Source organism: Anopheles stephensi, chromosome X, assembly GCF_013141755.1.
Source record: "Anopheles stephensi strain Indian chromosome X, UCI_ANSTEP_V1.0, whole genome shotgun sequence".
NCBI lineage: Eukaryota > Metazoa > Arthropoda > Insecta > Diptera > Culicidae > Anopheles > Anopheles stephensi.
In genome coordinates this window covers 17,747,323-17,774,364 of record NC_050201.1, presented here as the reverse complement: position 1 = coordinate 17,774,364, position 27,042 = coordinate 17,747,323, and the positions used below count along the sequence as shown (strand labels likewise).

Genomic DNA, 27,042 nt, shown 5'->3' with positions numbered 1-27,042 from the left:
AGGATCCCTACTCCGTCCCTTTCCGAGATCCTTGAGCCCCTCCTTCTGACCCTTAACCTCCCGCAGCACCTGCACATGATCGCTACATGGGCTCTTCCTTTCCTGAAGGGGATGATCAAACAGTGGCTGGCTCAATGGCCATGCATAATTATGATGCTGCGTCTGGATGGTTAATGGCTCCCATGGCAACTATCATACAGTGGAACTGTAGGAGTTTACTTGGCAAACAAAACTCCTTTAAAGCATTAGTGGGCGAACACAACTGCGATGTGTTTGCCCTCTGTGAAATTTGGCTATCGGATGACATTAAACTATCCTTCCCGGGATATAACATAATCCGTGAAGATCGCGTTACTAGGGGTGAGGGGGTACTGATTGGTGTTCGAAAGAATCACACTTTCACCAGAATACCCCTAGACAAGAAATGATAGAAAGTGACGCAGTTAAGGCAAAACTGGGCGTTCTTCACGTGACAATTGAATCCATTTATATCCCCCCGATAGCCAATAATGAAATGAAAAAATTGAAAAGTTCAAAGAAGATCTTGGAAATTTAGCAGCGGTGTTGTCTGGACCGCTTTTGATCCTGGGAGACTTTAACTCCCATGGAATCGACTGGGGGTGCGAAAAGGATGACATTCGCACTCCTTTCATCCCAGATTTCTGCGACAGATTTGGTTTTCCAATCCTTAACTCAGGAGAGGCAACTAGGATGCAGACACCTCAAAGTAGGGCGAGTGCACTGGACCTGTCTCTATGTCCATCAGCAATGGCCCTGGATATTAGTTGGAAGGTGATCCAGGACCCTACCGGCAGTGACCACTTGCCGATAGAAATTTCCTACATCAAGGGAGGATGTCCAGTAGAGTCACATTAAATGTGACTTAACGAGGAACATCGACTGAACGAGATACGGCGAATTAATAGCCGCTTCGCTTTCACTTGACTTGGAAGATTTGTCTCCTGTCAAGGAGTACGAAAAACTTGTTTCACTGATAAACAAGTGCGCCCTTGAGGCCCAAACTAGGCGCTCCCACCAAGCAAGGACATTTAAAAAACCTCCCACTCCTTGGTGGGACAAGGATCGCCAAGCGGCTTTCACCAAGAAGCGTGAGGCATTTAAAGCCTTCCGGGACACGGGCTCGAGGTCCTTATATGAAAAATATAAAGGACTGGAGAGAACGTGCAAAAACCTGTTGAAGGCGAAGAAAAAGGGTTATTGGAGTAGATACGTCAATAATCTAGACCCCGCCACTTCACTTAATTCGCTTTGGAGAATGGCTAGAAGGATGCGAAACAGCAACAACATCAATGAGAGCGGAAGCTTTACAGGCGAGTGGCTGTATGAATTTGCCCACAAGCTTTGCCTCGATTTCGTTTCTGCATAAAACTTTACACAACATGCGCCTAGTAGTGACCTTAGGATGGACTCACCGTTCACAATGGTAGAGTTGTCACTTGCAAAAATTCCTCCCCAGGTCTGGATCAGATTAGTAGCAAATTGCATCAAAATCTTCGCGACATAGGGAGGAAACGTCTGTTAAGCATCTTCAACAATATGTTGGAGGTCAACAGCGTCCCGCAAGAGTGGAAGAAAGTGAAAGTTGTCACTATCTTGAAGCCTGGCAAACCGCCATCAAGACACGATTCGTATCGGCCAATATCGTTACTGTCGTGTCTGAGGAAACTCCTTGAAAGGATGATTCTTTTCCGGTTAGAAGAATGATTGGAATCAAACAACCTTCTCTCAAATACCCAGTTTGGTTTTCGTAAAGCCAGGGGTACTAATGACTACTTAGCCCTTCTGGTAACAGAAATAGAGCTTGCTCGTGCACGCAAGCAGAACATGGGATCTATTTTCCTGGATATACAGGGGGCATTTGACTCAGTATCACCATACAAGCTGAGTCAAAAATTAGAAAATTTGGGACTGGGTCTAAAGTTGAAAAACTTTCTGTTCAACCTTTTGTCGGAGAAAGCTATGTATTTCAACAATGGTCATGTTCAGCTTTAGCGGACCAGTTTCCATGGACTAGCACAAGGGTCCTGCTTGAGCCCCCTTTTATATAACTTCTATGTCAGTGAAATAGATTCTTGTCTAGCTCCGAACTGCAGCATTAGACAATTGGCTGACGACGGCGTCATATCATTTGCAAGCAGGGACGCCGCCGAAATACAACTGGCTTTACAAACCACGTTGGATAATCTTGCCGAGTGGTCTGAAAATCTTGGTTTCAAGTTCTCTGCAAAGAAAACTGAGATGGTAGTCTTTTCTCCTTTCAGCGACACGACGAAAAACAGGGAGAAAAGACTATTTGACCCGAAAATTGATGTCTTTTTGTACGGTGAAAAGATATCAACTACCGACAATTTTCGATACCTTGGTGTTTGGTTCAACTCAAGGCTAAACTGGAGTACACATACCACCCATCTGGTGCAAAAATGCAGCAAAAGTCAATCAACTTTCTAAGGACAGTCACAGGATTCTGGTGGGGCGCACATCCATCAGACGTCCTGCGACTGTATAAGACAACAGTACTATCCGTGTTGGAATATGGAAGCATATGCTTCCATTGGGCATCCAACACGCATATCCTCAAACTAGAGAGGCTACAGTATCGTTGTCTTAGACTCGCACTAGGGAGCATGAAATCCACACACAACATGTCCCTAGAAGTGATGACCGGAGTGATGCCGCTAAAACTACGTTTTGAAATGCTGTCGCTTCGCCTTCTAGTCCGTTCTTCAGTATCAAATCCCTTGATCGAAGAAAATTTTAAAGCGCTTCTAGAGACAGGTTCTAAGAGCAAGATCTTGAAAATCTACGAAGATTTTGTTGCACTACAAGTGCATCCTAGCGCTCCACAGGCATTAAACCGTGCTGCCCTTCTTGAAACCTACAGTTCCCTTTTAACAACAGACGAATGTTCGATGGTAGTTTCGGGCATTTTCGGGGATAAGTATGGCTGTTTAGACCAAAGTAGCCAGTATTACACTGATGGATCGTCCTCTAAGGAGAGCACCAGTTTCGGTGTTTGTAGTGATTGATGCCGCCGAAGCATTTTTTCAAATTGCGGGATACATGCAGTGTTTACTCCGCAGAACTAGCCGCAATCTTGTACGCACTATTGATGATAGCAGCGAGACCTTCGGATCAGTACTTCATTTTTACAGATAGCCTTAGCGCTATTGAAGCACTACGATCCCCGAAGGCTGTTAAGAGTCAGGATTTCCTTACCATGAAAATCATAGAATTGCTTGGCTCAATGTTTGACAAGGCGTTCAGGATTTCGCTAATTTGGGTACCTTCTCATTGTGGAATTCCCGCCAACGAGAAGGCAGACTCACTGGCCAAAGCAAGCGTCCAACAAGGCGCATTTTACGACTGTCCAATCTCGGCCCGAGAGTTTCTTCGTCTATCACAGCAACTTTTGTTGTCTCGCTGGCAGAGCTTGTGGGAAGCGGATGATCTCGGGCGATTCCTTTTCTCGATCTTTCCGCAAGTGTCTGTTGCGAACGCGACAAAATAAAATTGATCTAAACTAACTGACATGCAAGAGTTAAATAAACAACCATAAATAATTAAATATCTTTCGATTGGGATTGATTCTCACAGATAAAGTATTGTTTTAGGAAAAGGAGAAAAACCTAAACTCAAAGTTAGGCGTCAAATCGAAACAAACACAAAACTATGGTAAACAATGATAACAAGTTCGGGTAGGCCAAAACATAAGGAAATCATAATTGTAAACACAGGCCATGTGACAAAATATGAGAGAAAGGAGCATGCAACGAAAAGGGTTAACGTTTAAGCCCAGCGCATACATTATCGCTGCAATCAGTTTCACGAATAAGGGACAAGGCGCGCAAAGAAACAACATCTCATGTGCATGGTCATATAAACGAAAGGTTCGGATCACGTGCTTCACACGATCGACACGCCTACGCGAAGAACCAACTCTTTGTTGGGCGTCATAGCTTCGGATAAACATTAGAATGCGTTTCATTATTGACAACATGCAACAAGAAAGCGGAAAACGCGTATTCGTAAATGTTAACGTTAGGTGCAGAGAAGTTTCTTGATTTGAGGGAGGAAATTTTCAGGTTTGACTTTCCTATGGATGTTGGTCCAGCACTTCTTTTGTGTTTCCCCACTCCGTCGGAAGAATTAGGCGAAACTAGCCAGCTTCGGTTCACGGTTAAATACTACTCCTGGTCATCCAAGAAAAAAGGCTAACCCGCTTGACGGCTTAAACTGGTCCTTCCCGTTGTCCAACACTGCGTTAGTTGATGCGCGAGTCCACCGATAAAAACTTCTCCTGGTTATCCAGGAAAAAAGGTTAACCGCTTGACTCTAGCGATTCTAATAAAGTAAAGGAATCTACGCGTAGGTTTCCGAATCGACCATTCCCTCGCGTGGTTGGTTCAACAACGGTTCGTTATCCAACTAACAGTGTCCCTACGGTCTTGGTTCGGTTGGCTCTCTGTAGACCGGGCATTCATACGCATGATGTCTCGACTTATGTCGAATCATTTCGCGTTGAATGCTCATCTTCAGTGTATAACTCTGGCTTAGACAAAGGTGTGTGACTGCGGTGACGGATTTCACGATGTGGATCACCTTCTGTGGTCCTGCATGAAGTTTGAAACTGCAAGACCCTCCTTGTTGGGCGCAGTCGAGAGCATCGGCAGACGACCGTGTATAGAAATAAGAGAAGTGTTGGTGATTAAGCACCTTCCGTACATCAGGCTCATCTTCCGATTCGCCAGAAACAATATTCTTATCCTTTGATTCCGCATCCCCATTATCCGTCCAATCCTAATTCCTTATCCTCAATTCCTTTTTTGTTTTTTGTTGTGTTGTCTTTGTCTTATTTTTTATGTAGTAGAACGGATGATCTGTTTACGGAGCATCAGCATTCTGGTTATATAACGACGATGTTCTAAAAAGTGAGCCAGATTTTTCTGTAACAGTGTTCTTTATCTCCGATTGGCCTTGTTGGCCCCATCAACCACGAACCACGAGGAACCCGGTCTTGCTGGCGTTGGGTTGGGAGGGGATCGGTGGGTCCAACGTCTGTCTCTGTCTCAGAGTCTCTGTTATTACGGGGTGCAACTCCCCGATAGTTCCCAAGTCCGGTGCTGGCCTTGTCGAGCATGAGCATGTCGAGATCCGCTACACGGAAGGATGACGTTCCGTTCCAAACACAGCAATACCATCAACATATCATTATACAACAATAGACCCGGACCAAAACTTCGATACAATCTCCACAATAAACCTGAACAATCACACTGCAGTGCTCATCCACCACCGAGCATGCCCGGGACAAGACTAAATAACAGGGAGGAAATGCCTTTTGCTATTTTTTGTTATTTTTGGTGAATTGTAATACATCAGCACATGCGTTGCTGACTATACGGCGCTTGCCGTCACAATTGAAACATAAATAAATAAATAAATATATAAAGATGTATTTTGGTCCTTGTCTTGATCTCCAAAAAATCCCCTGAAACCTTATAATCCTTAACCAAATTCCCAAACTCCCCAAAAGTGATTGAGAGCGTTAAAATAAAAAATCAGAAAAGTCAATCTGGTATAGCTGTAAGAATTAGTCTGTAATATTAATTGTTAATAAGAGTTGGAAGTCAAAACTTTTTTCATACGATGAAGTAGTTTTTTATAGCATTACAGCCAAGCGGTTTTTGACGAATATAAAAAGTAGGGTTTTTTGAAAATTTTCTAAATCAGTGATCTGATCAAGGTGTATGTATTTAGAAGGTGAATTTTTGTCGATTTGACAGCCCACCATTTTAGTTGAGTTATGTCGGAGTTTGTTTACAAAAACATATGGTATGAGGCTACCAACATGAACAAACAGCCTCGATTCTCAGTCCCTTGAGCAATTTCGCTAGTTTATGGGTCATCTTCGCATATCAAATGTTGTGCCACAGAGGATTGACGATATTTGGTTGCATTTTTCGTCATAAAATCGCAAGCGATACCACCACCGGCACCTCCTCCGACGCTTCTATCACTCTTCTCAATACCCTTCCCCTCGATCACCACGGAACTGTTATGTCAGGTCGTGAAATGTCAATTTGCTCTAAACAACTCTACCTTCTATATCCATATACCTTGGTAGTGAGGGAAAATCATAACTTAAACCCGCTGTTAATTGATAATTGTCAATCATTGTAACTATACAATAGTTATAGTGTTCTTTGTTCTTTGTTTCAATGCTCTTTGTAAAACCTGCACGACGTTCCCACATATACCCGAGCTTCTTCATGTCAGCAAGGGTTTAAATTGCTTAAATAAACAATGTTGATAAAAAAAACTCGCCACCAGTTCAAAATATATCAACAAATGTGAAGCTGAGAGCCTGCTATAAGCAATTTCATCTTTACACGAAATTAAGGAACTCAATGCAAACAATAAAACATAAAATACAAATCAAATAATTAACATGATTACCTTATTATTGTAGATGCTTTCGTATTTATCCGCTTGTGAAACAACAATTGATGATTCTTTAACTGTATTTGTTGTTTCAGGTAAACTTCCAGCATAAGCTAAACTCGATTGAGTTATGCGTGACGCGACACTCACCGATGGCTTGAAGGTTGAGATACTATAGCGTTGATATATTTCAGCCCCGCTTAAAGCTGTGTTACGCAGATTCGAAATATAGTTACCACTGCTTCTGATGCTAGTAGGTGTAGCTGTTTTAAAATATGAAAGAATATAATTAAAATGGTACTTAATTTTTTTAAGTATACTGTCGGCAATACAAATTACAATTTTGTACCAGACTTTTTAACCCTTTGTTCTCGAGAGCGATTTTGCACGAGCGAATCGGCGACTCGAGATGCATTGCGTTTCTCATGAAAGCGCCTTCCGATTTTTACGTTAATGTAGTCGATCATTTCTGTTATGTTGTATTGGAGCATCTTGCTATGTACATCCGTTTTGTTTGTATCATCTGATTATTTCTACCGGACCATATGGTAAGCGAAAGTCACCACTCGAGTTGTTGTTGTGCTCCAATGGTGAGCAAGAGTTAACGTTCGAGAAGAAAGGGTTAGTAAGTACTGTGATCAAAATGATTTCATTTATCAAGTTATATTTCAAATTCCTTTCAAATATTGAGGTCTATGATGAACTTAGCCTTTTTTATTTAGACGAGCAGCCGAAATGCTGCTTATTTGGTAGATCAACTGAAACATGAACTTGATATGAAAATAGCCATCGCCAAAATCAAAGTGGGCGAAGAGAGTAGATGGACTTATCAGAAATAATTTTACTCTGCAACATACAGCTACCCTGTAGAAATATAGTAACAACTTAGCAGGAGAGGTGGTGAATACTACGATACTACAGGATTTACCGAGTCACTTTGTGATATAAATAGCATATTTCGTTTGATTTATATGTATTTTCATTTCCTTCAAGTTATTCTATACCATCCGAATGTATTTTAAATCTTTCCATATGATGTTCGACACGAAGTCAGTTCATAAACCAACTACGCTCTATAAACGTAAATAATTATATCAGTAAGATTTTAGGTCAATTATCTAGGTTTGTAAAGACACATATTGTTTGAAAAGATTTAAAACTTAATGGAGGACGTCAAACACGAAACATTTCTTCTTCTAATATAATTGAAATTTATGACGCGCTTAGCGTACATTCGAAAAGTGGAGTGACGTGTATTATTTCTGTAGGATTGCTCAAATGTGTAACACAAACTGCTTAAAAATTAACGGCTTTCTAACTGAAGTCATCATAGACCCCACACATATATGAATTGTACAACTTGAAACAAACATATATATATATATATATATATATATATATATATATATATATATATATATATATATATATATATATATATATATATAAACAGAAACGGACAACAGAATGAGACCACTTCTATGCCCGTTTTTCAAACTGCTTTCGATATTTCTACTAGGTATTATCAAAGAAAACTTTGGTTAAAGCACCCTCAACATCTTAAGTCCATTTTCATTTTTTTTACAAGAACTCACAAATCGTCACGAAAAAAAAATATTAATCTAAAAAAATTGTGACCTTAAAAATCTAACTTTTTGATAACAAAGCTTGACAATGTAGAGGATAAAAAATTGAAAGAGTGGATGCCCAAATCCATAAAAAAATTGTTCGATTTTTAAGTTATATGAATAGGCTTATTTTTTGTCTAAATTATGAATAGATGCCAATCCCCCCCCTCCCCCCTTACGGCTACTGCGTTACCTTAAATTTAGGTAAAAGTTAAGCAAAATTGTTAAAAATGGTTTTAATAATATTATTTATAATTGAAAATAATTGTAAATAATAAATATATCAATAAATAATTATCGTATAAGGTCTGAAAAAGATACTCTTTTGCGTAACTTACTTGTAAAAATGAGTGCCCGTGGGTGGGGGGGAGGGTAGCATCTATGCAGAATTTAGCCTATTTTTTGGACATACTTTCATTACAGTAACAAAAAGAAACTTAAAATCGACATCCCATTTGATACAATGATAGAAATGTTTTGCCAACATCTGAAACAAAATGTTGCAGAAGAAACGAAGTCAATCCGTTAAAAATTGACACTATAACCTCAGTTTTACAACTTTAAAACATCAAGTGATCTTATTCTTTTGTCTGACACTGTATAAACCCTTGTTTTGTGTTTCATTTATTTCAGTTACTAATTAGAATTTCAATAATACAAACAAAGTACCGTAATTGCTGATCGTCGATGAGTATCTATTGTTGTTCGAGGATCTGCGCTCGTTGTTTTTGATAGTATCAAAACAATTAGTATTGGGGTTGTTTGTATCAACAGAGGTTTTACGGCTGTCGGATGTAGCTTCTTTGTTTTTGGTAATAGTGCGGCTGTTGCTTAACTCACGTTCCTCTCGTCGGTAGTTAAAGGAAGTTGAAGTAGCTTGCGTGAAGGGATTACCAAAACGATAACCGCTCTTCCGATAAAGACCACCGTTGCTAATGATGCATGTCTTGTTACTGCTTTGAAGTGGTGAATAGTATAAACGATCGGAGTAGTTTGATTTTGTCAGTGTAGACGGTTGAATGTATCTACTGCCACTGGATGAATACGCTGATATTACTGGCATATTCCACCTTATTTTGTATCAAATGTTTTCCAGTCAAATGAGGCGGCCTGCGTAATGGAAGATTCAAGGGAGAAAAAATTATGTATGCGTTGCAAATGATCATCTCCAATAGGTTTGTACTATATTGTACTATTTGTACTATATAGTACTCCAATACGTGGCTTATCGAATAATAATATTGAGCTACATGAAACACTTGAGAATATTAAAAAGAGCAATTATTGGATTTAATCGCTCCAAAACAGCAGAAACATTTGAAAAATCATGTGGAAGCCTTCGAAATACATTCGGATGGAATAGAAATATTCAACCGAAATGGAAATACATGTAAAGACCAACAAAATATGCCATTTAGATCGTAAAGTGACTCCAATATTTCAGCCCCTAAATGCAAAATCTTGCATATTTTCAATATTCGGTAGAGGACACGCCCTTCTTCAATTAATTTTGGAAACATTGCATTTCCAAACGTACAAAAGCTCAAATCATAAGCGATATTCTAGATTCCTGGTCATTATTCATGAAAAATATTATTGATCCGATTTTTTCAATACAACAAAGGATACATGGATTGTATCGTGTAAAATATGAACAGTACTAAAATTTTTCGGCTTAGAGTACAGCGATGACTGCCGCAGCAAATGCAGAGGCGCATCCAGCAAACCTAGCATTATCTTCACATATCTGCCATTGAGCATGGTTGATAAAAAGACTCATACGAAAAAAATATCGGCGACCTACCACATACACCAATCACAATATTTTTTTTGGAATCAGACCCACGCAGGGATAAAAGGAATGAAGTGGCCGATGCAATAGCCAATGGAGGAACCACAATTTTGCCTATGTAAACTAAATAGTTTACGGCACAGAGATGCTATAATTGGACAAAAGAGCATAAACACAAATATACTGTTTAACTGTATAGGGCCAGAAACAAACAAAAGATAACAAAACAAAAAAGGAGGCTAAACGAAGGAACTGATGAAATCCTAAATAATAGAGATATGACAGAAAGTATTTAAATGCAATAATTCATCTGCTATGGAAAAACAGTATTTACAACAGTACTTCTTCTTCATTGGCAATACAACCTCGAGAGGTCTCGGCCTGTCATTTCTGGCTTTCTGTGATTTGATTTAACCCGTAGCAAAGTAGTCAGCCCTGCGTACGGCAGGCGTACGCCTGCGATATACTACTGTGTCCGAAAGGTGACATTGGATGTCAAATTTCGCGTGCCATAAGAAGCCCTTTGTTTTAATTTTTCGGTTATCAATAATTACGTTTTTATCAGATCTGCCACGTTTCAAGTCACAACATCAACCCGGCAAGAAGTGACAATTTGATTTCGGGGCTGCGCCAAGTGTTTTTGTCCATATTGACCTTGTACATGTTTGTGGAGCAACGCGCATGTATAAAATTATGTTTGCGCAATAAAATAAACGCTGCAGAAACGTTGCAGATGTTACAAAGAGCCTTCGGAGAAGAATCTATGTCGAAGAAAAATGAGACGTGAGAAGGTCCAAGACGAGGACCGTCCGCGGAGACCATCCACCTCGACCGACGACGCCCACGTCGTCCAAATTAAGTATTTAGTCGTCAACAATCGTTGGTGGCGTCGTCCTTTCGGAAAGTGTTGGGACCTCCATGCAGCGAAGGCGGCCGGATTTGTAGAGAAACAACAGCTGGTTTTTGCACCACGATAATGCGCCCTCCAAAACGGCCATCATTTTGTGGAAGTTTTTCGCAAAAACTGGGACCCATGTTGTTCTGCATCCACCGTATTGGTCAAAATTAGCACCAGCCGAATTCTGGCTGTTCAACAAGCTAAAACGGCCGCTTCGGGAACACCGTTTTGACACTATTGTAGAGATAGAAACCGCAGCGTCGGCGGGATTAAAGGACATCCCAGCATCCGCGTTTTCCACCTGCTTCGAGGAGTGGGAGAAGAGGTGGAAGAGGTGCATTACATCGGATTAATTCGTAAGTGAAAACCTTCATTTGGACTAATAAAAAAACCATTGCAGAAATAACGCGGTCACTTTATTTTTCGGGCACAGTAGTAAATGGCATATTTCGTCGGTCTTTAAATGTATATCTATTTCTTTTGAGTATTTCCACTCCAAACGGGTGTATTTCGATGGCTTTTTCAACAATCAACAGTAGAACACTGGTCTTACACTTAGACGGTGTATAAATAAGATGTTTTAAAAGCAATTTTATTGTCTTTTTTATTCATAAGGAACGACCTGGCCATATTGCTCAATTTTATTGACTTTTATCTATTTAAAATATATTCAGTGTTTACCTGGTCACTTTGTGAGATGAATGGTATATTTAGTCGATCTTGATATGTATTTCCATTTCTGTCGAGTAATTCTTATCCATCCGAATGTATAAAAAATCCTTCCAAATGATTTTCAACTCTCGATTCCTCAAGTCAATTCTTCAAGTGCGTAGGACTCAATAGATTGCAAGAACTACTTATGAAATGAAGATGAACTATGAAAGTAATGTCTTAAATATGTTTTTACTGCAATTTATCTATAAAAATTCACAATTGTTTCATAACAGCAGTATTTTCTCACACATTGTTTGTTTACGTTTCATGTGGGTTCATTTTGAAATTTGTGTCGAAAATCATATGGAAGCCATCGAAATCCATCCAGATGGAATGGAAATACGCGACCGAAATGGAAATATATTTAAAGACCGACAAAATATGCCAATTGCATCGCAAGATTCTATTGAAAATACAGGTCTCGCAACAGAAGGGTTTTGGCAGCTCTTGGAATCACAATGGAAAAGAAGATGACAGTTGGAAGTCCGAATCGTAAACGCGATGTGACGGTTTGGATGCGTGTAGCATTCATTGAAAACTCCAAGCAACAATTATTTTGAGCAATATTTAGGGTTTGGTACCTCTTGATATTGTGTGAGAAGTCAATAAACAATAAAATTTAAAGCACTAAAATTGTTTGTGCCTAAACAAACAAGTCACCAATAAATAGCCAAGGACGCTTACCGGTAACAATAAATCCAAGATGTCAAGATAAATATTGACTATTACGAGATCTATATGTTAAATAAACCTTTACGCAAAATAACTCGGTAAACCATGCATACCTAAAATTAGCAATTAAAGCTATATTTAACAAAACATAAAAATAGGGAGGGAAAATAAATTTCATTATGTAAAATGAATTATAATTTAAATTAGTAAGAGTGTTTTTAAAAAAGTAACATAATAGTTAATAGAATTACAACACGGGTTAGTTCAATTTTCGTTACACAGTGCCTCAAACAGAAATCCGAACAGCTTGAAATCAAACCATTGCTGGACTTGAATGACGATTTTCTTAACCTAGCGTTGGACAATAATCATTCTTTTTTCTCTTATGTCTTTATACACCTTTATATAAATTAATTGATAAAAGACCGCAAGAAAATCGGTTAGCAAATGGCCGATATGAACAAAATATAGCGCGAAATCCGACTTGTGCAAAACAACGTGCAAAAATCTGGGCAACCGCATTTCTTAGCAATTTCATATGAAATGAATAGAACAATCAACTCTGAATTTTTAAAACAGTATCATACATTGCTTTTAATGGTGAAAAGTTTTATTGAAAATTTAATGGTTATTTTCATTAAATTGTGTAAACCAAAGATAGAGAGACAGAACTTGATATTTATCCATTTTAAATGTGAAAGGAATGGACCACTTTGTAGGAATTTTGAGGATTATGCAATTCTATTATTTTTTGTTATATTAAACAATACCAGCCACAAAGCTACAGAAAATGGTCAAATTATAGTTCCTTCAAGACGGGGAAAACCACACAAGAAATATCGTTCACGAAACATTAAATATAAAAGCTTTCTATGATTATTTTGAATTCCCCAAATTTAATACAAGACTCATTTGATTCCATTTTAAGATCCAAATTACTGATCATAACGCTTAAATACCAATCGAACCGAAAACCGAATTGACGGTTATAAAACTAGCGAGATAAAGACACAGCATGTTTGTCGAGAACTGAAAGTATTTTTTTATAAAATATACTGATCATTTCTTATAAATAAAATATCTTATACAGTTTTCTATAGCTGATAACACAAAAATGATTACTTGGCTCTCTTCCGAAAAGCAAATAACCTTCCCGGGATATAATATTATTCGTCAAGATCGATTTGACCAAGCTAGTGGTAGGCGTGGTGGGGGAGTTTTGATTGGTATTCGAAGTAGCCACAGCTTCAACAGAATACACCTCCCTACACCCGAGGGCATTGAATACGTCGCCATCCAGGCAAAGCTAGGAAATCTTGACCTTTCGATTGCGTCTATTTATATCCCACCGGGAGCCAATCTTGACTCTGAGAAGATCAAAAAGGATCTTGAAACGTTAGCTACGGTTCTTCCAAAGCCGTTTTTTTACCTAGGCGATTTTAACGCTCATGGACAAGATTGGGGTTGCTTGCACGATGATAGTCGAGCACCAATCATTAGGGATTTCTGGGACACCTTTAGATTGACCATCTTAAACTCTAGTGAAGCAACTAGGGTGTCATCTCCTATGGCACGTAATAGCGCAATAGACCTATCTCTATGTACGTCATCCTTAGGGCTGGATTCAAAGTGGAAGGTGATCCAAGACCCCTTGGCAGTGACCACTTGCCAATAGAGATCTCTATTATCAATGGGAATCGTACAGCCGATCCAGTCTTCGTCGAATGTGATTAGACGAAGAACATCGACTGGACGAAATACGGCGATCTAATGTTTGCTTGGCTGCGCCGTGTAGAACCCAGTTTCTTCCCTGACGAGGAATATAAAAATCTTGTTCAAGCAATAAACGAGTGCGCTCTTAGTGCCCAAACAAGACCGCCCCCCAAGCAAGGACATTTTTGAGACCCCAAACTTCTGGGTGGGACGCGGACTGTCAAGCGGCATTCTCAGCGAAGAGGAAGGACTTTTCCCAGTATAAAGCTACTGCCTCCACAGATCTATATGAACAATATAGAGGACTGGAGCGCAAGTGCAAAAACTTGCTTAAAGCAAAGAAGAGAAGCTACTGGAGGAGGTATGTAACCAACCTATGTCCTTCCACTTCGTTCAGATCGCTTCAGAGCATGGCGTGAAGGATGCGAAATAGCAGAGCGTCCAACGAGAGCGAAAGAGTTTCCGGGGCATGGCTAAAGCCATTTGCTCAGAAAGTCTGCCCAGATTTCGCTCAAGCACCTCCTTTTAATAAAAGTGCACCTGGTACTGATTCCTCAATGGATGCACCCTTCACAATTGTCGAGCTTTCGCTTGCACTGTACTCCAGTAATAATTCCTCACCAGGAATGGATCGTATCAGGAACAAGTTGCTCCATAACCTTCCAGACCTGGCGAAGAAACGGCTGTTGAGGCTTTTCAACATCATGTTGGAGCTTAACGCCGTCCCGTTGGAATGAAGGGAGGTGAAGGTTATCGCCCTGTTGAATCCTGGCAAACCAGCATCAGAGTACGACTCGTATCGACCGATTTCGATGTTATCGAGTCTGCGAAAACTATTTGAGAAAATGATTCTTTTTTGATTGGACAACTGGCTCGAATCCAATGGCCTTTTGTCAAGTACCCAATTTGGATTTCGCAAAGGTAAGGGTACCAACGATTGCTTGGCGCTGCTTGTATCCGAAATAGAGCTGGCTCATTCTCTCTCTCGAAATAGAGAGAGCTGGAAAGGATGGCCTCTCTATTTCTTGACGTCAAGGGGGCTTTTGATTCAGTATCAGTACATGTGCTGTGTCAAAAGTAAGAAACTGCGGGCTTAAGCCCAAGATTAAACAACATCATTTTTAACCTCCTTTCTGAAAAGGCGATGAATTTCGACAACGGCCATCTGAAAATTCGGAGGGTCAGTTTCTACGGACTACCACAAGGGTCGTGCTTGAGCCCCTTGTTGTACAATTTTTATGTTAACGACATTGATACCTGCCTGGCACCAGCATGCAGCTTACATCAATTGGCGGACGACGGTGTTGTATCAGTCGCCAGCAACAACATCACCGATCTTCAAAGACCTTTGCAAACCACACTGGACAACCTAGAAGTGTGGGCCAGAAACCTAGGAATCGAGTTTTCAGCCGAGAAAACGGAAATGCTCATTTTCTCGTTTTTCTTTGCACCGAGAGCAATTGTCGCAACAATTTGGTAAACCCTAGATTTGATATACTCCTGTATAACAAAAAGATATCCATTGCCAGAACTTTCCGATATCAGGCGTTTGGTTCGATAGCAAGAATGTGTGGAGGTCACATATTGATTATCTTGTCAAAAAATGCTACAGAAGAATCAACTTTCTCAGAACAATTACCGGATTCTGGTGGGGTGCGCACCCATCAGACATCCTTAAGCTGTACAAGACAACGATACTGTCCGTCTTGGAATATGGATGCATATGCTTCCATTGAGCAGCCAAGACGCATCTAATCCGTCTAGAACGCATCCAGTTTCGTTGTCTGAGAATCGCATTGGGCTGTATGAAATCAACCCACACGATATCGCTCGAAGTCATGTGTGGAGTGATGCCGCTAGCGCTCCGTTTTGAGCTACTCTCGCTTCGCCTTCTCATACGCTCTACTGTCTCAAACCCATCGATAATCGAGAACTTCAACACACTGCATGAGATAGGATCTAAATGCAAAATCATCGACACATATCATGATTTTGCTTCTTTACAGGTACACCCTAGCAGTCCAGAAAATGTAAATCGTGCCAGCTTGCTAGGGTCGTGAAGTTCTCCTTTTATAGTAGATACCTCATTAAAAGAGGATACAAAGTCAATCTCCGATGGTCTTCGCAGGACGATAATTCCCAGCATTTTTATGGATAAGTAACGGTCAATCAATGCTGACAAGACAGAGGGATGGAAGAACGCTGGATCTCGACACGCCGAAAACTGACGATGACATTTCCCAAAACAAACGGGATGAGATGATCACTTACGATACCCACTCTCGCAACCAACACTACCACTGGACACTACCACTACCACTACTGGATGATGGATATACTATTAACGGTTCAACCGAGCTCACCCAGGATAAGGTGTCCTTTCATGGTTTGGAGAAGGAAATGTCTCCAAACCATCGTGAATTGTACTGATATTTGTAATTTAGCTTTAAGCAATACGGCCAGGCCGTTCTTTATGAATAAAAAAAACACAATAATGATCACTTTGGCTAATGGGTACTTGCCAAAAAAGCCAAAACTTTTCAGGAGAAATGTTGTGTAGAAATTATAGAAATTGTTGCTATTTTGTAGGCTTTTATGTTGGTCCATTGAACTGGATAGCTCAATTTTTTGTGTCATAGTAAAGATAAACCATTACATAAATAGGTCTAATCAAATCATGAAGGACAGTGCTTAGATATTGGAGATCATGTATTTTACTTAATCCATACATCACGCCGTGATTACCATATATGTGGCCTTTGAAAAAGTCACCAAATTACTTAAAAATATTTTGCTGATCATCAGATATAAATTAAAGGGCTTTTTTCTTAAATAGTTGTTACCTCATTCCTTGCAACATACGTCAAGCGAATCAGACATATAGTTCAACGAACATGTGGCACGTTAAAAAAACATGTGGCATGCATTAAAATGAGCAGAAATTATTTTAAAACTACTTAAATTCATGTTAGAAGCTAAAACAAATAAAAACCAAATATTTACAATTTGTTTCAACGGTAAAATTCTAATCATTTTTATAAAAACGCCAAATTAACGTTTGGCTTTAAAAAAAAAGAACTTTTTGGACTATGTTATCCGTTTTGGGCATTTGATAATCGATTTTCAATTAGTTTTTGTCAGAGGTTGATTTGAGTTGAGTTTAGAGGTGTATCAAAATATTAGCGAAAAGATAATGATGACTGTCCAGCCTAACGTTAAGAAAATAGTCCTCAAAATCCAACAATAACTCGATTAGAAAGTGTCCAGATTTCCATTTTATGCTCTGTATTTTGAATTCATTATAAATTGCAATACCCGATTTTTTTATTCATGTAGAATGGCCTGGCCGTATTGTTTAAAACTACACTACAAAAAATAACACAATTCACTACATTTGCAGACATTTCTTTCTCCAAACTGTGAAAGGGCACCTTATCCCAGGTGAGCTCGGCCAACCCTCGATCAACCGCCAACCGTTGATATCTTTAAGAAATGCTTCAAATGCCGCATGTTGCGCAGCGCCTCGTCGAAAAAATTTGCGAATACGGGTAGATGTTACCAGCATTAAGATCTATCAGAAATAAATGACCACAATCAATCAAGTAATTTTCTGAAATTTTGGGAAAATTGAACATCTTTTTGTTGATTGATTTTGGTCCTCAATATCAATATAATGTCTTCGACAGTTTTATTCTTAAAACCAATGTTTGAGAATTATCTGCCAATAGATTCTTTCCCAACAATGGGTCTGTCTACACGGGGTTAGTAGAAAACCCAGTTTCCAACCCGAAAATGAGCTGAAGTCTACACACACTACTTTAAACCTGATTTGTATTAGCATTTAACGCCATACGTATGAATGCGACGGACTGTCGCCATTCTCCCTTTGACCTGTAGATGAATACCTGTAGATGAATCGGCCGTATTCGGGAGAAAAACCGAATACCCTACTAACAAAAGCCGAAGTTTCCATGTTGACCTCTCGCTTTTTCATCGCTTTCTCTCGCTTTAACTGTGTGAATTTCACCTTCCGCCCCTGCGATGAGTACCATTTTAATGCAATGAAGCTGTAAGAACTAAAGAAGAAAACATGTTCGACTGCACGATACCAACGAACAACAGGAAGAAAAACAAAATAAATGGAGAAAGAATATCGAACACGTCGTGCTCGACTCGATTTTCATTTACAATTACGATCCAAAGAGGATTGGTGTTGTTGGTATTAGTGCAGAAAGATTCTTAGGGAGAATCGAACACTGTTGACACGCGTTGGTACGTAAGCGTTTACAATTTAATTAAAAATATAATTTCAGTGGCATTATATAAGGTATTGTTCCGATTTTTTTATAAAACATTTATTTACAAACGTGTTTACAAATAGGAACAACAATGTACAAATTACATCTAAACACGACGCGATTTTCGTTTACAATTCGATCGAAAGAGGATGGATGTTGTTGGTATTCTTTGATTGATGGCAGCTATCGCTGCACAACACGTGTTTCTTCAACTGCGGTCAGGTTCCGATCGGTGCTGAATCGCGATCGGGACTGAGTAGAAATTGTAGTATTAAGATTGGCACGAAGCTTAATACCACGATTTTGAATCACTTTTCACTCCCGAGCATTCCATTGAGAACTGTTGTTGTTTGTAGAGTTTAAAGAGACTTTGGGTCTCTTGGACCTCTTTCGTCTCTTAATTCCATTGAGAACGGTTCGGGACCGGTCGGGTTTCAGGGGAATTGTGGTATTATTGTTTGCCTATTCAATATGGAGGTCAATATGGAAACTTCGGCTTTTTTCAGTCGGGCAATACCACAATTTTGAGTTTCTTTCGCCACCAGAAAAATTGCTCATCTTTGATCATTCCTATCGTTGAAGTTGATTGATTCTGTTTTGGTACAATGCCGGAAATTTGCTGGAAATGGCTGCTATGTCAATTTGATTTTCAATCGAAATTTCAAGTCCATAGATTTTACTTATTTCTTCAAAATGTATCAACAATGTTGCATGAACATGCATGGATGAAGCAACATACACCAACTAGTACTGGCATGAACACTGGCAAAGTTATAATAAATAGTTTCAATAACTCAGGATAAAGCCTTTCTTCCTTTTAAAAAGTATGCCATTTATCTGGCACAATATGCATTCTCGTGGGTGTTTTTGAAACTAATGTTATGTTGCATTTTTGAGCAAAACAACCCGCTTATTTATTTTTTATTTATTTAGAGTATGGCGGCTCTACGCCGTAAAGTCAACACCGTGTATGTTGACGAATAACAGTTTCACATTAAAAAAAAAAAAACAAAAAACAATAGTTAACAAGGCACAACAGTTTCCTCCCTGTTATTTGCCTTATCCCGGGCATACTTGGCTTTGGATGAGTGGCGATTGCGGCGTATTCTTAAAATACTCGCTTCTTAAAATATTTTTTGACTATTTACACGCTCATCTTAACCCTAGTTGTAAAAGCAAAAAAAACACAGTAAACTTAGGGTCGCACAGACGTGGTTGTTATCACGGTTATTTTTGTCGGGTGGTAACACCTAAGATTTCATTTACCTGTGATCAACGTATTTTGTAAAGTGTTGAACATATTTTAAGGGATGTTCTGTTGACATTTTTATACTCAGATTTTGTAAACTCATAAGAAAGAATGCAATGTGTGTTATGAATGAAGAAGATTTATGAATGGAGATTGAGAAAGGAAATCATGCATATAATATGAATTAAAGAAAATATGTTGAGAATTTTTTATCACAGTTTGTAGCACAATTCATGTTTAAAGATAGATAAATGAAAAAAAATACAGATCCCCAAACACTCAATGTAAAACAAGAGGCCTGGTCGTTTTACTTTGTAAATTTAATTGATTACTATGATCACAATACCCATTCATACAATCTTGGAGTAACAATGATTCCCGATCCAGAACCCGAACACGGTCGGATTTCGCACACATCTTTATTTTTGTGTATCAAAAAGCATCATCGCATCCCTTTTAAGTTCATAATGCTCCGTAGTCTTCATAATGTCATCATTTTGCCGAACCACCCAAGCTTCAAACCAATAATGACATTCTGAAGAGTACGGAGGACCATGAACCAGAAAGGGATGCAATGATACGTATACACAAAAATGAACATTTATAGGTAACTCCTTCTCTTTTCGTGATTATAGTTTTTGTAACCAAGATAATTCGACGAGTTTAACAATAAGTATTGTAATTGGAATAAAAGTCCTTCTTATAACCTTTTTAATCCCTTTACATGATCAGGAGCTATTATCTGCTTAGTTTTCAATTTACATTCAATCTGAACTTATCACTCATTCGCAGTGCATTTTGTTAATTATTTGCGGACTCCTTTGATGTCCTTTAAACTTTAATGCCCAACGCACGCTCACCATTACAGAGTTTGAAGGCGATAGGTTAAATTGCTGTGAACTTCAATCAATTCAATGAGATCAATCATTCTAAATCATGTCGTTGTGTGACAGGATATTAACGAATTTGACAGTTGATTTATTACAAAAATTATCGACGATTCGATGGTTTTTTGGATGCGCTGTTTTACCCATCCAGGGACGGGGTACGGGTTGCTACGGGTAAAATCAAGTCACAGAAAACCAGAAATGGCAGGCCGATACCTTTCTAGGTTATAGTGCCAAGGAAGAAGAAGAAGTTTTTTCCTATTTCATTGACAACAAATAGCGGCTAATGCAATTCATATTAGCGCCGAATGATTTTAACCTTGCCAAGATTATTTTCAAAATGACATCATTTTAGGGTTAGTCTGTCTTGGGTACTAGGGAACGGTCCGTATTTGATTGGATCCGCGGTCCTACCGTGTGAAGACCTGTGCCACTATCGCTTTGACTACCGGCATCATAAAGATATATCTATACCTACATTATTTTTCGTAGCTGCAAGAATACTACCGCACCAAAAACTCACAACACACAATACGACGGCAATAGAACTGGACACCAACCACCAATTTTCCGTACGCAACCGAGCATGCCCGGGATAAGGCAATAACAAGGAGCAAATGCCTTGTAAATTTTGTAAAATTAGCTTTCCTCGTGAATTTAAAATTCGACAATCATCACACGCGTTGGTGACAATCAGGCATAAAATCGTTATAATAAATAAATAAATGTACAAAAAATAAATCATTTATCATGAGATCATTTTATTGAACCAGTAAGGCTAGCAATAAGTTGTTTAATGATAGGACAGGCTAGGAGAAAAACATCATAAAAGACTCTAGGGATTATGCTTTTGGAATGAGAGTTTGGATTTTTATTTGGATTTTTTAAAATACACTCTAAAAAACGGCCGATCCCCATTTCGGTTGCGTTTTGTGTTTGATATTCGTCTACAGGTCAAAGGGAGAATGCGGCTCGGCCGTCGCATTCAAGCGCACAACGCTTTAAGTAAGACAGTGAATCAGATTTATGATAGTGTGCGTAGATTTCGGTTCATTTTGGGGTGCTAAGTGGGTTTTCTACAAACCCCGTGTAGACAGACCCAATCAGGCTTCACACTTCAGGGAGAATTTGTGACAACACCTAGTTCGATGGAGCATTCAGTCGTGGGGTAGGGTAGTGGACCAAGTGCAAGTGTGTACGCCGTGAGCAAAGCAAAATTTTACAATTTTATGAACCTGAAGGAAAGAGTAGAAGAACTGTAAATTTGAGCGTATTTACAAAAAATAATAGAAAAATCTGTCAAAATTTTACGCTTCCTGTACTGAGAGTCTGTTAGTAAAAAAAATAAAATTAGAGTTATAAGTGTGATGCTGGGGGCACAGAAAATCAGAAATGTCAGGCCGAGACCTCTCGAGGTTGTAGTGCCAAGAAAGAAGAAGAAGAAGAATTATAATATTATAAACATTGAGGATATAGCAATAAGTCCAGGCCATTCTTGATGAATAAAAACCAAAACGTTGAGGATACATTTATTCAACAATTAATATTTTTTGATTTATTTTGCTTTTTTCCTGATTGAAAATCAATCAGTCAAAAATGTACGATACAAACTCGGTCACCGGACCACTCCATATAGCCCAGTTGGTGTAGAATATTTTTGAATCGCTAAAAGTGCCTTCACAATGTTAGCGATTTTCCAGCAGCGACCCTGTAGCGAACCTGAAGCTACTGAGAACTCCATTGTTTGTATAAATATAACTGACAACTGAGCTGGTCGAAATGAAAAACTCTCGTCTTGTTTATTTACGCAAAAATACACTGTATGCAAAAGTACCGCGCACTACTCTGATTTTTTTATGATTTTTTTATATGACTGCAAGAAAATTGTTAACAGTCTGGATGCATTTCAATGCTGGGCCAACATAGTCTTATTTCAAGTGAAAATTGAAATTTCGGCTTGGTAGAACTAGCATCTAGCTTTTCCAATTTATGTAAAATTCTACCCTGGACTTAAAATTAATCTAAGGATTAATTTATCATCAAGTCCATCTACGTAGATTATCAAGTCCATCTAAGAAGGTTGTAATGTTAATATTGCACGTAAGACTAGGAATAAGTTTCAAAACTCTTCAACCGATGATATCAAATAAAATTTTAATTAGAGAAACTATTGTATTACTTTTGGAATAGATAAAAGAGATTTTTTTTACTCAATTTTGCTAATAACAAACAGATAAATCTCCCATGAATAAAACGGGCTCAATGAATGAATTTAATTTAATTTCATGAATTTAATTAGTAGTAGTAATTATTGACTTACTCAACTAATCAAAAAATTCTAAATGATAAACTTGTTTTTCATTTTATTTTTCCGTTTTTGAGTTATCTTCATTTTGTTTTGAATCCCCTGCAAACATTTCGCTCATTGGACGGCTTCGTAGTATTAGTAATTGTGTGCAATATCCATGTTCCTATTTTTAAAACTGCATGATTTTTAGTATGATAACCGTTCCTACGCACGCCTAAAAATAACTATTTGTCTCAAATTTTCCACGTTTCAGCTTCCAAAACTCACGTAAGATTTTGAACAGTCGCACATCATGTGCGCACGCTCAAACGGTATTAACCCCTAGGCCAACGTATCATCTACTGCCCATTCATAATAAAATAAATTACAAACTGATGGTTTCAAAAAAATTGTTGTACCTTAATTAAGAATAAGTCTGGTACAATAAATGTTAGTTTTGAGTTTTGAAGCGACTCGGCGAAGGATTATAAGTTCAAAATTTAAAAACAAAATACACTACACAAATACTATTAATCAATTAGATTTTGGGAGAGCAAATTGAAGCATGCGCACACTTCATCACGTAAATCTCTAGTATCACCAAATTTAAAGGTTTTAGTTTTAGTGTTATGCAAACAATTACAAAGTATTATTCAACAACACAAAAATTTCGGTAACATTCCTTGATTTTATACTTTCAATCTAACTTCCGATGGATAACTCGGATGAAATAAACCAAATATAAAACAGATAAGTATTTTTTCGACCTTGAAAAAAGTGAGAAATCAGACAGATAGACTCGTTATAGACAAACATATCTATTCTAAAGTAATACTTATTTAAATCCAGATCAGTACAAACACAGGACTTACTAGAGTAATATCGAGTCAGTCAGAACTAAGAAAAATAATACTGCTGTTCTTGCAAAACAGCAAACGTTCTTCATTATGGCTTTTGAACTACAAACAACATTTGCTGTAGTTTATGAATCAAAATCTTTACGAATTATATGAAATTTCTGCAATACAACGAGGCCGTTCTTACCGAATTAAAAATATTTTACAATTACTTGATTCACCATTAAAACAACAAAAACTGTAAGCGTATATTTTTGAAACCCATAAAACAGTTTGATTAGTTTGAAAGCCAGTGGGACAATATTTTTATATTTTTACTCATTGGCAATGACGTTTCATCCGATTTATGTTTTCTAGCCCTGAGCTGTACATTATTGTTGATTGTGTCTATTTTGTTCCGCAGTAATTAACACTTATTGATTGTGATTTGATTGATGAAGAAAAGATTATTGTTCTAATAATTTAAAAAGGAACATTGATTTTTTGTCTACATTGTTAAATTGTCACTTTCAGTTTCACATTATTTAATTTGTTTTAAGCACTGAAAAACAAAAGTTGTGTAATGATAAATTTTATGAATAGAATACCAAATCCAAATAGCAACAAAACATCGAAAACACATTGACTCCACAATCACTCAATAACGTTTCGAGGTACAAAATATTTGTCCAATTAATTTTCGATTAAAAGCAATATCGTTTGAACACATAACCAAAAATGGTTGCGTTACACGACCTAAAACTCAACTAAATTACGAAACACAAAACAACCACTTACGTTTTTCGTCACACACTGCGCAAGCACTATCGCAAAAACTGTCTAAATATTTTACAATATTATTACATTACTGTTACACGCATATTGCAATGTTCAAAAACGAAGAGCTCTTAAGTGTTATTGGAAACACAATACGTGAGGATAAAAAGAATAAATTTATGTGAGACTAGGCCAGAAGCTTTACTTTTTTATTCTTTCGTGAAAACTCACGTGCGATTGTGTTACTCTCTCCTACGACTGAATCAAAATCGTGGTGCGATTTGATCATGCTCTCAAGGTAGCCCGGCCTCGACGGTACATGTCACAGGCAAGCAAAAAACTGTATCTGAAATTAAACCACAAATAGATTATTCAACGCTACCTACTATGATTTCGAAAGAGCGATTTTTCTCTACTCTCACTAACCATGCCCTAAATTTACAATAGTGTTGGTGAATACGAGATGAAGAGAAATGTATGTCGCGTTAACGTTGTTCTTATACTACGCTGCTTTATCTAGCTGCTGGCAAATAAGTAGGTTAATAGACAGATTAAAAATAGTTTCAACAAGAAAACCAGTCACTCTCTTATTACTTTCTCTCTCTCTCTCTGTCCCTCTCTCTCTCTCTCACACACACATATGCTCACAACCCCAAACACGTTCGTTATTCAATGCGTGAAATGCTATAGTTGTATGATTTTTAAATTTATTTTTTTAAATCTAGCATAAATTTTTGAATCTATTAAAATGTCAGGAATAGCAATGCGGCCAGGCCGTTCTTCATGAATAAAAAAAAATGTCAGGAATATCTTGTTTATATTCTTGTCATCGTTCGACTAGGATCACATATTGTTATTTCATATTCTTCTTATTTTGTAGTACTACATCCTGGAAAGTCTCGACCAGACATTTCTGGATAACTGTGACTTGATTTTCATCTGTTTCTGTGTTTTTAAAATAGGCAGAACAGAAAAAAGGTAAAATGTATACATTTCAATACCCATACATTTAAATAATAACTGTAAATAAAGAAAACAACAAGACAAGCTTTAATCTACCATTAGGGAAGTAAGCGACCATGTTTGATCAGGCTATTGCGCGTAGATGATGTTACGCACGTATGTTTACGCACGTAGTGATGGGTTGAGAGCTCGAGAGCCTCTCCTCAATTGATTGAGAGCTATGAAAGCGCTCTTCTATTTTAGATTTACAGTTTCGCACTATTCTCAAACTCGGCGAATATTTCACTAGGAAAACGAACCTCCTATCTTCACCGACCGTTTCAATGGATGAGACAAATAATAAGATGCTCTCTATGCAGATCCCCGCAAACTTAAAGCTCTTCGCTTACACGAGGTAGCTCCTAGCACTCCTCGGGCTCTTTGTCTTCAGTGAACGTGGAGTTGCCACGGGGCCTCACATTTCACATTTTAGCTAGAAACCGTCGTCCTCTCTTTGAAGAGAGGTCTAGACACAACAATATACGCAAGCCTGTCGAGCGTCAACATTTCAAAGTAATAACAAATAATCAAAATAATCAACGCAATCACGAATAACTATTAATTTAGTTTCTTATTCACGAAACCATCCACGATATATAATCCATGACAAGTATAGATATTTCTATACCAAGTAAACCGTCGTCGCCTACCAATACCATTTATTTATTTATTTATTTATGTATTCATTTCTTTATTCATTCATTTAGATTTGTCTGCTACCTGGCTTAACAAAGATGAGGGAGGTAATGATACATCAACATTGATCCATTTGAGTGCAACTCTAGTAAAATATTTTTGCAAGCCCTCAATACGGCTGCAGCCCTCAGAAGTACATGGGCTCCAAATAACGTATAAATAAATAACGGCATACTCTAAATGACAGCGTACCAAGCTCAATAGAGTGTGCGCAAACAAATTGGATCCTTGAACTCCACTGATAAACGAAGGATGAAACCAAGTGTAAGGTTGGCTTTTAACAACAAATTGTCGACATGTTCCTTAAAGTTCAACCTGTTATCCAGTATAGCCCCAAGGTCACATAATGAACATAATTGAGTGCTAACATCGTTCCTATTTGCGTCCGGACGGGCGATTTTGCTTCGCCAGGCCAACCAGATAGTGATCGGAGATGATAGTCTAATACGTTTTAAATTCTGAGTAAAAAGTGTTTTAGTACCGTAAATGTAAATATGTTATATCGGTTCTCTCTCAGCATTTTATAGGAACGGAGTGTTTATTTGCTATAATTATAATTGAAAAATAAAAAGAAGGCAACATTCCTGTAAATATCCCATAGAGACGAGTTGCTCGCCATCTCAACATGGCCCGAATCAAAGAAAACTTGATTCGATGAGTTATTTGACCGTCAATCAATGTAACCAACAAAGCTCCAAAGTATGGGAACATGCGTAAGTCCCTCAAGCAGTTGGCTCTTGACTGCGGAATAGATCGGACGTGAATGATGAGAAACGTGGAACAGCAATCACTTTACGAGAGCACCTAAAATATTCGGTAAAAAGGTAAAATAGAGTCCCAAACCAAGGTGTATGTATTTAGAAGGTGGATTTTTATCGATTTGACAGGGCGACATTTTAGTCGAGTTATGTCAGAGTTTGTTTACAAAAACATATGGTATGGGGCAACAAACATGAACAAACAGCCTCGATTCTCAATCCCTTGAGCAATTTCACTAATTTATGGGTCATCTTCGCATATTAAATGTTGTTCCACAGAAGATTGACGATATTTGGTTGCATTTTTCGTCAAAAAATCGCAAGCGATACCACCACCGGCGCCTCCTCCGACGCTGCCATCACTCTTCTCAAT

The 27,042-nt window shown here is 38.2% G+C and overlaps 1 protein-coding gene across 12 annotated transcripts in view; it reads right to left on the bottom strand.

Annotated features, from left to right (window-relative positions):
• LOC118512377 (ubiquitin carboxyl-terminal hydrolase Usp2-like) overlaps nucleotides 1-24,717 on the bottom strand; it is an 87,546-nt gene extending 62,829 nt beyond the window's left edge. For 3 of the 12 annotated variants that reach the window (XM_036056837.1, XM_036056802.1, XM_036056827.1), the window contains exons 1-3: nucleotides 24,445-24,559; nucleotides 8,760-9,200; nucleotides 6,478-6,725 (exon numbers count right to left, since the gene is read on the bottom strand). Coding sequence is in view for 10 of the 12 variants with exons in the window: in XM_036056802.1 (XP_035912695.1) it covers nucleotides 6,478-6,725; nucleotides 8,760-9,153 (642 nt within the window). In the remaining 2 variants the exon portion in view is untranslated. Of the gene's footprint in view, nucleotides 1-6,477; nucleotides 6,726-8,759; nucleotides 9,201-23,472; nucleotides 23,492-23,775; nucleotides 23,999-24,234; nucleotides 24,560-24,639 lie in introns of those variants that run through there. The other 9 variants (XM_036056757.1, XM_036056819.1, XM_036056749.1 and 6 more) reach the window with 7 other exon arrangements.
• Between the last annotated feature and the right edge of the window lie 2,325 nt (nucleotides 24,718-27,042).